General features: G+C 41.1%; 1 protein-coding gene across 1 annotated transcript; it reads left to right on the top strand.

Moving 5' to 3' along the window:
- Positions 1-588: 588 nt before the first annotated feature.
- CA3 (carbonic anhydrase 3) lies at positions 589-9,920 on the top strand (the record flags this gene model as incomplete). Its single annotated transcript, XM_080694631.1, has 7 exons — positions 589-622; positions 1,323-1,520; positions 3,653-3,771; positions 5,629-5,721; positions 6,779-6,841; positions 8,179-8,334; positions 9,667-9,920. 7 exons carry the CDS (start codon positions 589-591, stop codon positions 9,784-9,786), a joined length of 783 nt encoding a protein of 260 aa, XP_080550757.1. The 3' UTR covers positions 9,787-9,920.
- Between the last annotated feature and the right edge of the window lie 2,010 nt (positions 9,921-11,930).

Below are 11,930 nucleotides of genomic sequence, written 5' to 3'. Positions count from 1 at the left end.
GGTCAGGCAAGCAAACGTGTTCTTTCCAGCCACCGTAACCGGATCGCTGCAGCCAAATAAACTCACAGAAGCGTCCAGACACCGCGGCCAGACCGAGCCTGTGATAAAAAGCAACTTCTAAGGAAGGCTACAGGAGCCGCCGAGATGCAGATTTTAGTTCTTGGCTAAGCACAGCTCCAACACTGCATCCTGGCCACCCCGGCGACTCCCCAAAACGCAAGGAGGAGGGAGCGAGAGAAGCAGGATGGAGCTGCCCGCATTTCAGCACTCCAGCCAGCTTGGAAAGCCCTGGGGCTTTAGGAGGAGCAAAGGGGCGCCGAGCCAGGGCTCCCGGGACGACGGGAGGGGCCCTCGGCCCCACACACCCCCCTCACCCCGACAGCTGTCCAGCTCTTGTAATTCATTGGCTCCCCCACCCCGCCTTCCAAATACCACCCCAGTCCAATTTAGCCCCCTGCCCCACCCTCGCTGACCTAATAAGGCCATGCGATGTGCAGGGGATCTATATAAAAGGCGTGGGCTCCAGGGGACTCTGCACCACGCCGGAGGAGAGGCGGCAGGAGCGGTCCAGCGCCCAGAGAGACGACCATGGCCAAGGAGTGGGGCTACGCCAGCCACAACGGTGAGTGCGGGCGGCTGCTGCGGTGGGCCAGGACTCTGTGGGAGCAGTCCTGCATTGCACAGAAAGTAGGCGACTCCAGGGAGGGCCCTGGAAATGCGGGGGTGCAGGAGTGTGGAAGAACATTGCCTGGGCACTTTTCAAGTGTTGGATGCTGCTGGCCCTTTTACCTTTATCTTATTTAGTTTTCCCTCATGGGGAGTTAGTATTTCTTTGGAGGAAACTGAGGCTGAGTTTAGTAACTTGTCTCTGAGCAGCCAGGCAAACTGAGGTCCAGGTTTGGTCATCCCTTACTGCTGTGCCACACTGGACAAGCACAGTCTCTCTGAGCCCCGTGCTGGGATTAGAATCCGGGTTCTGCCTTCCGCTGCTGCCTAACTCATGGGAAAAGGAACACTGAGTATTCTCTGGAAACCACAGTCATGCAGAACATATGCCAATGAATGAAATCCACTTAAAAAATAAGCTGTTCAGGCCATATTCCTGAGATAGCAGAGGGAACAGATAGAATTAAATAGACTTTTCAGGTACACTAGTTGCAAAACTATGAATAGGGCTTAAAAGCTAAATCTCCGACTGCTCAGTCTGAACCTGAGATCTCTTTTTAACACTGTCTAGCCTCTGTGTTGCTATTTTAGTCAGTTAGAAAGAGGCCTTGGGTTTTACAACCAAATAAATATATGCCCTCAACTTTATTTCCCAGGTCCTGACCACTGGCATGAACTTTACCCAATTGCCAAGGGGGACAACCAGTCACCCATTGAGCTGCACACTAAAGATATCAAGCACGACCCTTCCCTGCAGCCATGGACAGCGTCTTATGATCCCGGCTCTGCCAAGACCATCCTGAACAACGGGAAGACCTGCAGAGTTGTGTTTGATGACACCTACGATAGGTCAAGTAAGTATAAAGCTCAGGTAGGGGCTCATGGACAGTTCCAATGTATTGTCAAAAGGTGACTTATGACACAGTAACAGAATTGGTGGAAGAGCAAGCATTTCATCCCTGAACATGAAAAGTGACACTCAACTTTGCTTTAGTTATAAAGAATTATACTTATGCTTTGGAGAGGAATGTCTCACCCTCTACTTTGGTCACTTTGTTGCTGCAAAATGGCCCCTTGCCCAAACTAAAAGTTGGTAATGCATTCCTGAAATGTGAGCTTGATAGGCTGGCAATGCCAATGAATCCAAATTAGTGGTCTTGCAACTCTGGTGGCAGGAGCTGAGGGTTCTTGTGCTTCTTGCCTATGGTCTGGAGAGCCAGGCCCCCCCAACTCTCACCAAGTTTGGCCATGATTCTATTTTACAAAGCAAACAAAAAGAAACAAAATTGGTACTTTCTTCTCATGGTGTCTGGGAGGAGGCCAGCTGAGCAGAGAATAGGGCCATTGCATGGGTCAAGATGACCCAGCTTCAGTGGACACTGTTCTTGAAGTTTTTGAGCAATTTTTTTTGAGCAGTATTTGTGTTTGTAAAACTGAAAAAAATCACATTAAAAAAATTAAGCTATACTTCTAGGCAAATCAGTGAAACAAAAAGGACAGAAGTGCTTTATTTTATAATGAGGTAAGAAACTTCCTTCAATAATTTGATACTTGATGGGCAAGAACAGTTTCTTATGACCACATTTTAAATAAAGTTGAAATTATTGTTACTGCTATATATAAATGAATGTTTTTAATGATGCTCTAACAAAGAAGAGTCCTAAATCCTGCATATTAGAAGGTTCGAAGTAAGGAATATGATAGAATTCTGAAACAATGATTCCATGTTGTTAATGATTTCATGTACCCACTATTTAAAACAAGCTTAATCTTGGAGGAAAACAATGAAATTAAACAGTACCTATTAGGGTGAGACGCATGAGGATGCCATTTTTGTATGCCAAAATTGAATATTAGTAATTTTATACAATGATTCTAATAAATTGAATCATATGTCCAGATAATAACTGAAGAAATTGAATATTGGTAATTTCATACAAATTATTCCAATAAATTGGATCATATTTCCATATAATAACAAATGGTTGGACAGGGAAAACTGAATGAGTCGAACCATTTACTTCTTTCATGACCAAATCTTCCCTGGCCTAGCATAATTGCCTTAGATCTTTATGCTACTCAGAGTGGCCAATTCTTTCCAAATTAGCTTTCCTCTGAATTTTTATTTTTATCTAGCTTATAGATCAAAATCTACTGCTAGATCTTCATTTGGAGTTTTTGCAGTTTCCACTATCTTTTAGAAGGCATTTAAACTCAGGCTGAATGAATTGAGACCAAATTAAGTGACTGATTGGGATATTCATATAACAAGCCTAAATTAATGCTACTGAAAATAATCAAGTCTAGCAGTTCATATTGATGGATTTCCTGGTAAATTTCTGAATTTTCCATTTCCTCTGATTTGGGTAAAATAATCTAAGTTAGATGTGAATGAAAGTCCTTGCTTATAGCTTTAGAGACAAGCACAGTTGACAGCGATAGGTGGAGAAGGAATTCACTCTTGTCCAGTGAGCACCGCCAGGTACTGTGATGAGCAGTGTAAAGATGCTTAATCTCAGTTCAGCCTCACAGCAGCTCTGAAACTAGAATCATCATCCTTCTCAGAGATGCAGAATCAAGTTCAGAGATGTTTAGCAACTCACTCCAAATCACACAGTTCTCAAGAGGTAGAGCCAGGATTGGACCCCAAATCTGTCTCCCTCTGAACTACTCAGTTCTTCCCACTACACCATGCTACTGACCTGTACTTTGGACACCCCAAAGTATCCACCCGAAAAAGAACAGGTCACTTTCAAGTGAATTTCAAGATAATAGAACCCAACAAGCCAAACAAGCAGGATGGGAAAGAAAATTTGTTTGATATATCCTAAGATATGAGGAGTCTGCTATGTTTGGGAATGACTCTATCTGCCCAGCAGATAGACAACCTTCTGCCCATCGAGCCTCAGTTGTAGAGTACAGGTTTAAAGGAAGGCTCTGGAGACGAAGTGTGCATTCACTGTTGACCTCCTTTTCTGAATCACAGTGCTGAGAGGTGGTCCTCTTTCTGGGCCCTACCGACTTCGCCAGTTCCATCTTCACTGGGGCTCCTCGGATGACCATGGATCGGAGCACACAGTGGATGGTGTCAAGTATGCAGCAGAGGTGAGAGGAACTGTCCCAACCCACCCTGGGTATTGCACAGTGAACACCAAAAAATTAGAAAGAATAGCCATAGCAACAAAATGGCACCCATTGTTTTTGCTGCAGTACTGAAGTTGGAAAATGAGTGTAGTAGTAGATTTTGCATAAGCTGCAGTTGCTGAATGATATAGATGACACAGTAAAAAGTGTGTGGATGTGTGGCACCAGGTATGAAGACTTCCAAGGTTCTATTAAGAAGCTGCATGTAAACATAGGCCAGATCCTAGATGCAGCTGGAACAAGGACAGCTAACACTTACCAGGTGTCTACATGGATGAACTCATTGGAGTCTCTCATTGACTCTGTGCAATAGGTTACAGATGAGGTGACTGGGCACAGAAATCACCTAACAGACACACACGCTAGCAGGAGCCAGACTTGGTGTCCTTTTTTATGCGAGCTGGTTTCAGAGCCATTGTCTTTTCTAGTACCCTCTGCTGCCTCTTTTATAAGAATATAGTGCTTTAAAAAGAACATTTGATAATTCAAATGCTTGTGTTCTAATCTCTTAGTAAAGGTGTGCATATGTGTGTGCTTATATTATACACCTAGAGAATGGCTTAGAGATACACATGTGCTTTTTTATTTAGAATTTTATTGGTGCAGTGTTACACATCACAGTGAAATTCAAAGTGATTACACTCATATTATGAACACGGTATCTCTTGGTATGTTTCCCTCTGTGCCCTACCCTGCTACCTCCCCTTACATGCCAGTGAGATTGGTAGTGATAGCTTCATATATAAACACACATTATTTGGTTTGTTTCTTTCCATAAGTTTCCTTTTCTCCCTCCCCTCTTCCTACTCCTGGTTCCCTTCCACTTTTGTACTGGTACGTCTCTCCTCATTTTCCTAAGGTCCCTTTTTTATCCTATTTTCTCTCTAGGGTCCTCATATGAGAGAAGACACCTAAACTGGCTGATTTCACTTAGCATAATGTTTTCTAGTTCTAACCATTTTCCTGCAAATGACATACTTTTGTTATATGCTTGAGGAAAGCTCCATTGTGGAGATATACATATAATTTAATATGAACAAATACTGCTTTCTGTCTGAGTTAGCCCATTAAAGGCAAGTATTATTGTAGCTCAGATCAAGGCATAAAATTGCCAAGGGGGTAAGACAACCTACCTACATGTTCTCTTTGTAAATCCAGCAATTGCCTCAGAGGTGAGAATAGATTCGTTTTCCCTGATTCACTTTTTCCAAAGGCAGACCTACACTAGAACTGGAAGTGCAGATGGGCATTCTCTTTGGGGGAATCACCATGCAGCTTAACTGTTGGCCAAAGAAAACTCCAGGGAACCTAAAGTACTGCACTCTGATCAGTTCATTTCTCTGCATCCTGTCTACAGAGAAGCCTACCTACAGGGCTACTGTCAAGATAAATTAATTAATGAGAATTCATTCACATTAGACATCTTGCTCCACACATGGGAAAAGTTTAGGATATTTCTTACAGATGTAGGAAAGGCTATGAGTTTGACCTTTGCACATGGGATTACATCACACCTATGATCTTCAATAAATGTTTTTTAAACTGTCACAAACTATTCTAATTTCTTACATTCCAAGTAACTTAACTGAGGCTTATTCTAGAGATTTGGATACAAGGAGGAATATAGTTTTATATACTTTTGTTTAAGCCATTAAAATTTCCACCAAAGCACTGTATGTCAATATTTAGAATCTCTACAACTTCTCTGAAAGTGTAAAGCAAAAACCCTTAAACTGCCTTTTTGTTGGTCTATTATGACTTTATGCTCATTGCCTTATCCTGGGTATTTGCCTCATAACTTGTATTTTATGGTTTTAGCTTCATTTGGTTCACTGGAATCCAAAGTATAACACTTTTGGAGAAGCTCTGAAGCAACCAGACGGGGTTGCTGTGGTTGGCATTTTCCTGAAGGTATAGTAAAAATTGACCATATTTTTTTCCTTTCGAAACTTGGTTCCTGATCAGTGCTATTGGTTCCTATCCAGTGTTATTGGATAACATGAGTTTCATTTCCTCCTCTTGCTTTAGGAGTGTGTATGTTTCCCCACTTTCTATGTTGTTATTCATTCAATGAATCTGAACATTTTTGCTAATGTTAGCTCAAAATGTTTTCCTTCCCTCTAAAAGCATTCCTTTTACCATTTTTCAATAATCTTAACACTTCTAAATTTTCTCAAGATGAACACACACACACGTGTGTGTATGTGTGTGTGGGGAGGAGTTGGGGTCAGAGACTTGGAGTGAGCTTGTCATGGTGGTGGTGGTGGTGGTGGTCTGGAGTGTGCTAGTTATCCTTTCCAACTCTTTCATCTCAGTAGCGCTGGAAACCAGAGAAGCCAAAGTTGGAAACTTGCATGAAGCCAGGTGTCTGGCTGCACATCCCCTTGGCTTAGGGCGGCCACCACCCACATGATCCCAGGCTAACATGGCGCACTGAATGTGTGTGTTGTCTAGCCAGCCTTGGTTTAAAGGGGACTTAGTATCATTAACACATGAATTTGGTGGTAACATAATCTAGATTTTAAGCCAGAGGTGAAAATCTGGCTTCTTTCTTTTTGAATGACCTAATTCGTTTTATGTTCTGAATTGCTTGGGTCACAACACCGGTGGTGAAGTGGGTTTGAAAGGAAAGACACGGAATCTGTTTCAGATTCATGGAGTCCATTCTAGCTCTAACTGTATTTTTTAAAAAAATGGAATGACTTTGCAGAGAAGGTCAAGGGCATAGAACTAGATCGACATGTAATTTTGTGGTTTTGTACTTCAGAGGCCTGAAATCCAAGTTTAGATCAGAAAACTTGTACTCTAAAATCTTGGGCGGAATAAACTTACGTTTTTGCTTACTACAAGATATTCTGGCCGATTTATAAACACTAGTTGCATATAGATGGATCAACATCAGTTTTTAAAACAATCTTAAATTATATGGAAGGGAAAAACATCATGTTGGATTTCTATTTTCTTACAGATAGGACGGGAGAAAGGCGAATTCCAACTTCTCCTTGATGCATTGGACAAAGTTAAGACAAAGGTAAAAGAAAATAATTTTCCTTCCTAAAACACAAAGTTCAGTACATCAGTTTTCTTTGTATATCTTCAAGTATATGTATTCATCTAAAATGTTACTACATTTGACGGATATGCTAAGCATACATATAAAACTAAATCTCATTATATTTAGATTGTTTATGGTTATTAGAGAAATTTCACATACATAGTGTTACTGAAATGCCAGTCAGCCTGCAGATGAGTTTCTCAAGGAAGGGGCAAGAGTCAGAGAAATTGAGCTGTCACCTCTTTTCACCCTGTAAGCACAGGGCTACAGAGGCTCTAAATGTCAGCTGAGGCTGGTCTTTTAAATCCTGGCGTCCTTTCTGGGCAGCACCTCTATATTTTAATTTATTTTATTTTATTTTATTTATTTATTTTTGTGGTACTGGAGGTGGACCCAGGGGCTTTTCTACCTCTGGGCTATACTCCCAAACCTATTTTATACTTTATTTGGAAAAAGGGTCTCACTAGGTTGCTGAGAGCCTCACTAAGTAGCTGAGGCTGGCTTCGAACCTGTGCGATCCTCCTGTCTCCGCCTCCCAAGCGCTGGGATTACAAGCATGTGCCAACACACCTGGCCTTATATTTTAAAACTTAATAATAGCCGGGTGTGGTGGCACACTGTTGTAATCCCCGTGCTTGGGAGGCGGAGACAGGAGGATCGCGCAGGTTCGAAGCCAGCCGTGCTGGCTTAAGAGACCCTGTTTCCAAAAAAATAAAAAGTATAAAAATGGGTCTGGGAGTGTAGCCCGGAGGTAGAAGGGTTTTCAGGAACCCCAGTACCACCAATAAATAAATAAATTAATAAATTAATTAATTAATAAGTAAATAAAAATAAAACTTAATAATAGACTCTCCTAATTGGAACACACATTTCAGTTGTCCTTGGGTCTATTTTAAATAACTGTTATTAAGTTTTATTACTATTAAAAGTAAGTATTCTGATTATAACATCTGGTTAAACTGCAAGCCTGTTTATTGTCACCAAGAACCAAAGCATTAACTTATTTGGAATATTTGTCATATTTTGTACATGCCTCCCCTCGTGACAAGTGATAGAATTATGGTTCTACCCACAGTTGAAACAGTAAGGAATAAAATATTATAATGATTATATCAGCTTAAAATTAATGTGGGCAAGCCAGCTTCGCCATCCTTGGTTCTTCTGTTCTGGAAGGGCTGAGTGAGCCTTGTTAAAGGATTCCTCCATTTCTCTGTTGCATTCAACATCCTTTCTAATAAATAAACTGGTGAGACCTTGAGGGCAGGCAGTGTGCAGGGGCCCCACTCACCATGCCCGCACCTACTCTCGTCCAGGGCAAGGAGGCCCCTTTCACCCACTTTGACCCGTCCTGCCTGTTCCCCACCTGCCGGGACTACTGGACCTACCACGGCTCCTTCACCACACCGCCCTGTGAGGAGTGCATCGTGTGGCTGCTGCTGAAGGAGCCTATGACCGTGAGCTCTGACCAGGTAAATTCCCAGAGCCATGACATCAGGGCTGCGGAAGATACAGATGCTAGACTGAAAACATAGAGCTGTTGATGGTTGCTTAGGAACAGCTGTGCCCCTGGAGATTTCATAGCTTGCCCTGCTTCATCACAATCAACCTGGCTGATGGTACCGAGGTAGTCAACCTGGTACAAGGGTACTAGGATATAAGGGATAAATATACATTGTTTAAAAGTGGTTGTGATAGTGAACAATGACTAAGTTTATGCTCTATCAACACTTAAGGGTTCAGATGAGTATGAACAAGTTTCTGTTCTTTGAATGCACCCCACCTCCCAAATACTGAGCACTGGTTAGAAGATGGGATGGCAAAATACAGGTCTGGGAGGGAGAAAGGAATTAGCAGGGATGAAACATCCTTGTGAAGTGTCTATTACCTCTCCAGTTTTACAGATAAATAAGTTGAGTTTCAGAAAAGTAATTTGCCCATGAACACACAGCCAAGTGCAGGATCCTAAGCCTAACTCTTTTCTGTCTGCTTCCAACACTCTCTGGCTTTCTCTGAAGGTCCTCCCTCATTTTAGTCATCTAAGAATGTTTTAGCAACATTTGTTAAAGAAACTTTCAAAGAAAAGCTGTTTGGATGAAAAATAAGTGGTCTGTGACAGGAAAAGATCACATTTCAAGCATGAACAATACAGGGATCCACAACCCAGAATATGAGTGTATAATAGCAACATCAGCTCACCACCTGTCTCCCTTGCCCAGATAACAGCTTTCATATTTCTGTTAGTGCAGACTCAAGTACATCCAATGGCAATTTTGTTAAAAGGTCAGATCTAATGGTCTTATATGTTAGTGTATTTTGAAAAATGAATGAAATTTTCTCAAGGAAAATAGTTAAAATATTTGATATCAAAATATAATACTATGAATAAGAATGTTCTATCTTCTTTTCTTTTAAGAGAAAAAAACCCAAAATTTAAAATGTAGCCTTGCTCTCTGCTCTTTCAAAGTATTCAAATCCATGAACGTATACAACAGAGGCCTATTAAACTTATTCTTATTTGCATCAAGCAATTTAACCTATCATCTCTTTCTATATAAAACATATACTTCATACTGACCCTTCAAGTTAAAATAGTCATTTCAGAAATCAGGAAAGAAGGATATGACCAGAGGGCATGTTGATCCTTTGTTAAGTGAAAAAATTGGTATCACTCAGGAATGGGTAGCTGACTTCCTTTGGACTGAGCATTGGAAACTTGTCCTCTTTGGAGAGCCAGTGATGCTAACTCTTTGCTGCTCACTGGTGTGAGGGCCTTGCTAACAATCCATCCTCTCCCCTTGCAGATGGCCAAGCTGCGCAGCATCTTCTCCAGTGCCGAGAATGAGCCCCCGGTGCCCCTCGTGGGCAATTGGCGCCCTCCGCAGCCTATCAAGGGCAGGGTGGTGAGAGCCTCATTCAAGTGAGGCTGCTGGAGCGCTCCCTCTTGAGGAGAGAACCCTGCGTGGAGCGCTGGGTTCCTTACCTCTTTCTGGTGCTCCATACTCCAAGTGTATTTCATCGTCCCATACTGAGTGACGAATGTCACAGATGCAGTCACCAGGAAACCAAAGTTACTTTTGACAAAACGTAATACAAATGCATGAATTTTACACACGGCCTTTGTAATAACCATCTTTTCTGTAGACTATTTCTAGTAAAGTTTAAAAAAAAAAGAAGAAGAAACAGAGATGGAAGAATAAAGATATAAAAAAATGGCTTCCAAGCACCTTTTTTTTATCATCTTTCACAGAACCTCAGTTTTCCTATTTTTGTAGTATTAATTGTGCATCTTACAGAAGTAATGAGTAATCCTCTATGTAGGAGTGGAGATATATAAAGATTATGTAACAAACAAAAGCTAGAAATTAAAATGATTGTAGACACCAAGAGTTGAAATGATAATGTGTTTTACTTCTTAAATAACACCAACAAGAAGGCTATCATTTTAAAAGATTTTACCTGCAACTAAGATTGCCTGGCTTTGATGATCAATAAAATAAAAATGTAAACCCAGGAATTTTAAAATGTTTGATGCCAGGTTTGAATTCTTCTTTATAAAGATGGTTTTCTTTACCTGAAGTAGGGCTGTTTATTTTTTATTTTACTACTTTTATTCTTGCATGCTTATTCAAATAAAAACTATTTCTGATGTCTTTCACATTCAAGGCTAGAATTAATGATTTCTAGAAATGAAGGTGTGGATGACAGCACTTGAAACAAAAGCAGTTGTACTGATCACCAAAACCAATAAAGATATGGACACAAATAATGGAGTTCTGTGTTTTCTTATTTTTTATTTTTTTGTGATACTAGGAATTGAGCCCAAGGGCATTCAATTTCCAAGCTATATACCTAGCTGCCACCCCTCCATTTTTTTCTTTTTTTGGAAATGGGGTCTTGCTAGGTTCCTGAGAGTCTATGTAAATTGTTGAGATGGTCTTAAACCTGTGGTCCTCATTTGTTAGCCTCCCAGTTACTGTGATTATACGCATACACCACTGTGCCCAGCTGAGTGTTGTGTTTTTTAAAATAAATAATCATTATAAATGACAAAATGAAGTAAAATTAAGAATGGGGCACTTTGTAAATTTGTTTTTCAGAGCTGGAAGGTAGCAGTAAAGGACTCAAGTTCTGAGTTAGGACACTACATTCCTCATGGAGGGACCAAGGCAATTAGTGAGAGCTATCCAAATAAATTGAAGACTAGAGGAATTCATGTCCATGTATCCAAGAGTGTGAAATTGTTCCCAGAGGCCTCAGAGTTGGTTAGGATTCTGGGATTCAGACCAGGGCAATGGGTAGATACAGACATGGAACCAAATTAGACTGCATCTTTTATGTCAAAATATGTTTTGTGGTGACACTGGCCTAACAGTGCCCTAGTCCATATTTTTAGACCTTGAAAATATGCATTAGCTGTAGACATCATTATGGCTTGGATCTTATATGTCTCCAAAGGCTCATGTGTTAAAATCTGGGCCCCCAATTCAACAATATTCAGAGGTGGGACTTTAGGGAAATGGTTGGCTTATTTGGACTCTCAATTTAATCATGGATTAATCCACTAATAGGTTCATAATTAAAGGAAATATTAGGAGGTTGTGGAAACTGCAGGAGGCAGAAGTCTAGGTCTTTGAGAACTTGCTCTTCTCCCTGGCATCTTCCCTTGTTTCCTGGTTTCCCTGGACTGAGCGGCTTTCCTCTACCCTGCCCTCCACCTCGCCTCTTCACTATGATCTGTCTTACTAGAGGCCCAGAAACAGTGGACTGGTTGACAGTGGACTGAAACCTCTAAAACTGTGAGCCAAAATAAATCTTTCCTCCTTTAATCTGTTTTTCTCAGGAATTTTTCCGCTACGTCACAAAGCTAACTACCGCAGACATAGTGTCTAATTTTTCAGTCAGTGACTCTGATCATCTTTCATTGCTTCACTGGTTAATATGCACACTACTTGAGAAAATGCAAGCAATAAAGAATGGGATTGGGTCAGAAGAGGCCCGAGTTGCTGGAAGTCAAGTCACATGATGAAATCCTATGAGGCTAAAGTTATTTAATAGATTTCCACTC

Source organism: Muscardinus avellanarius (assembly GCF_963383645.1).
Source record: "Muscardinus avellanarius genome assembly, chromosome: 4".
Classification (NCBI taxonomy): Eukaryota; Metazoa; Chordata; class Mammalia; order Rodentia; family Gliridae; genus Muscardinus; species Muscardinus avellanarius.
Note: the sequence above shows the minus strand (reverse complement) of the source record. Positions and strands in the feature narration are given on the sequence as shown.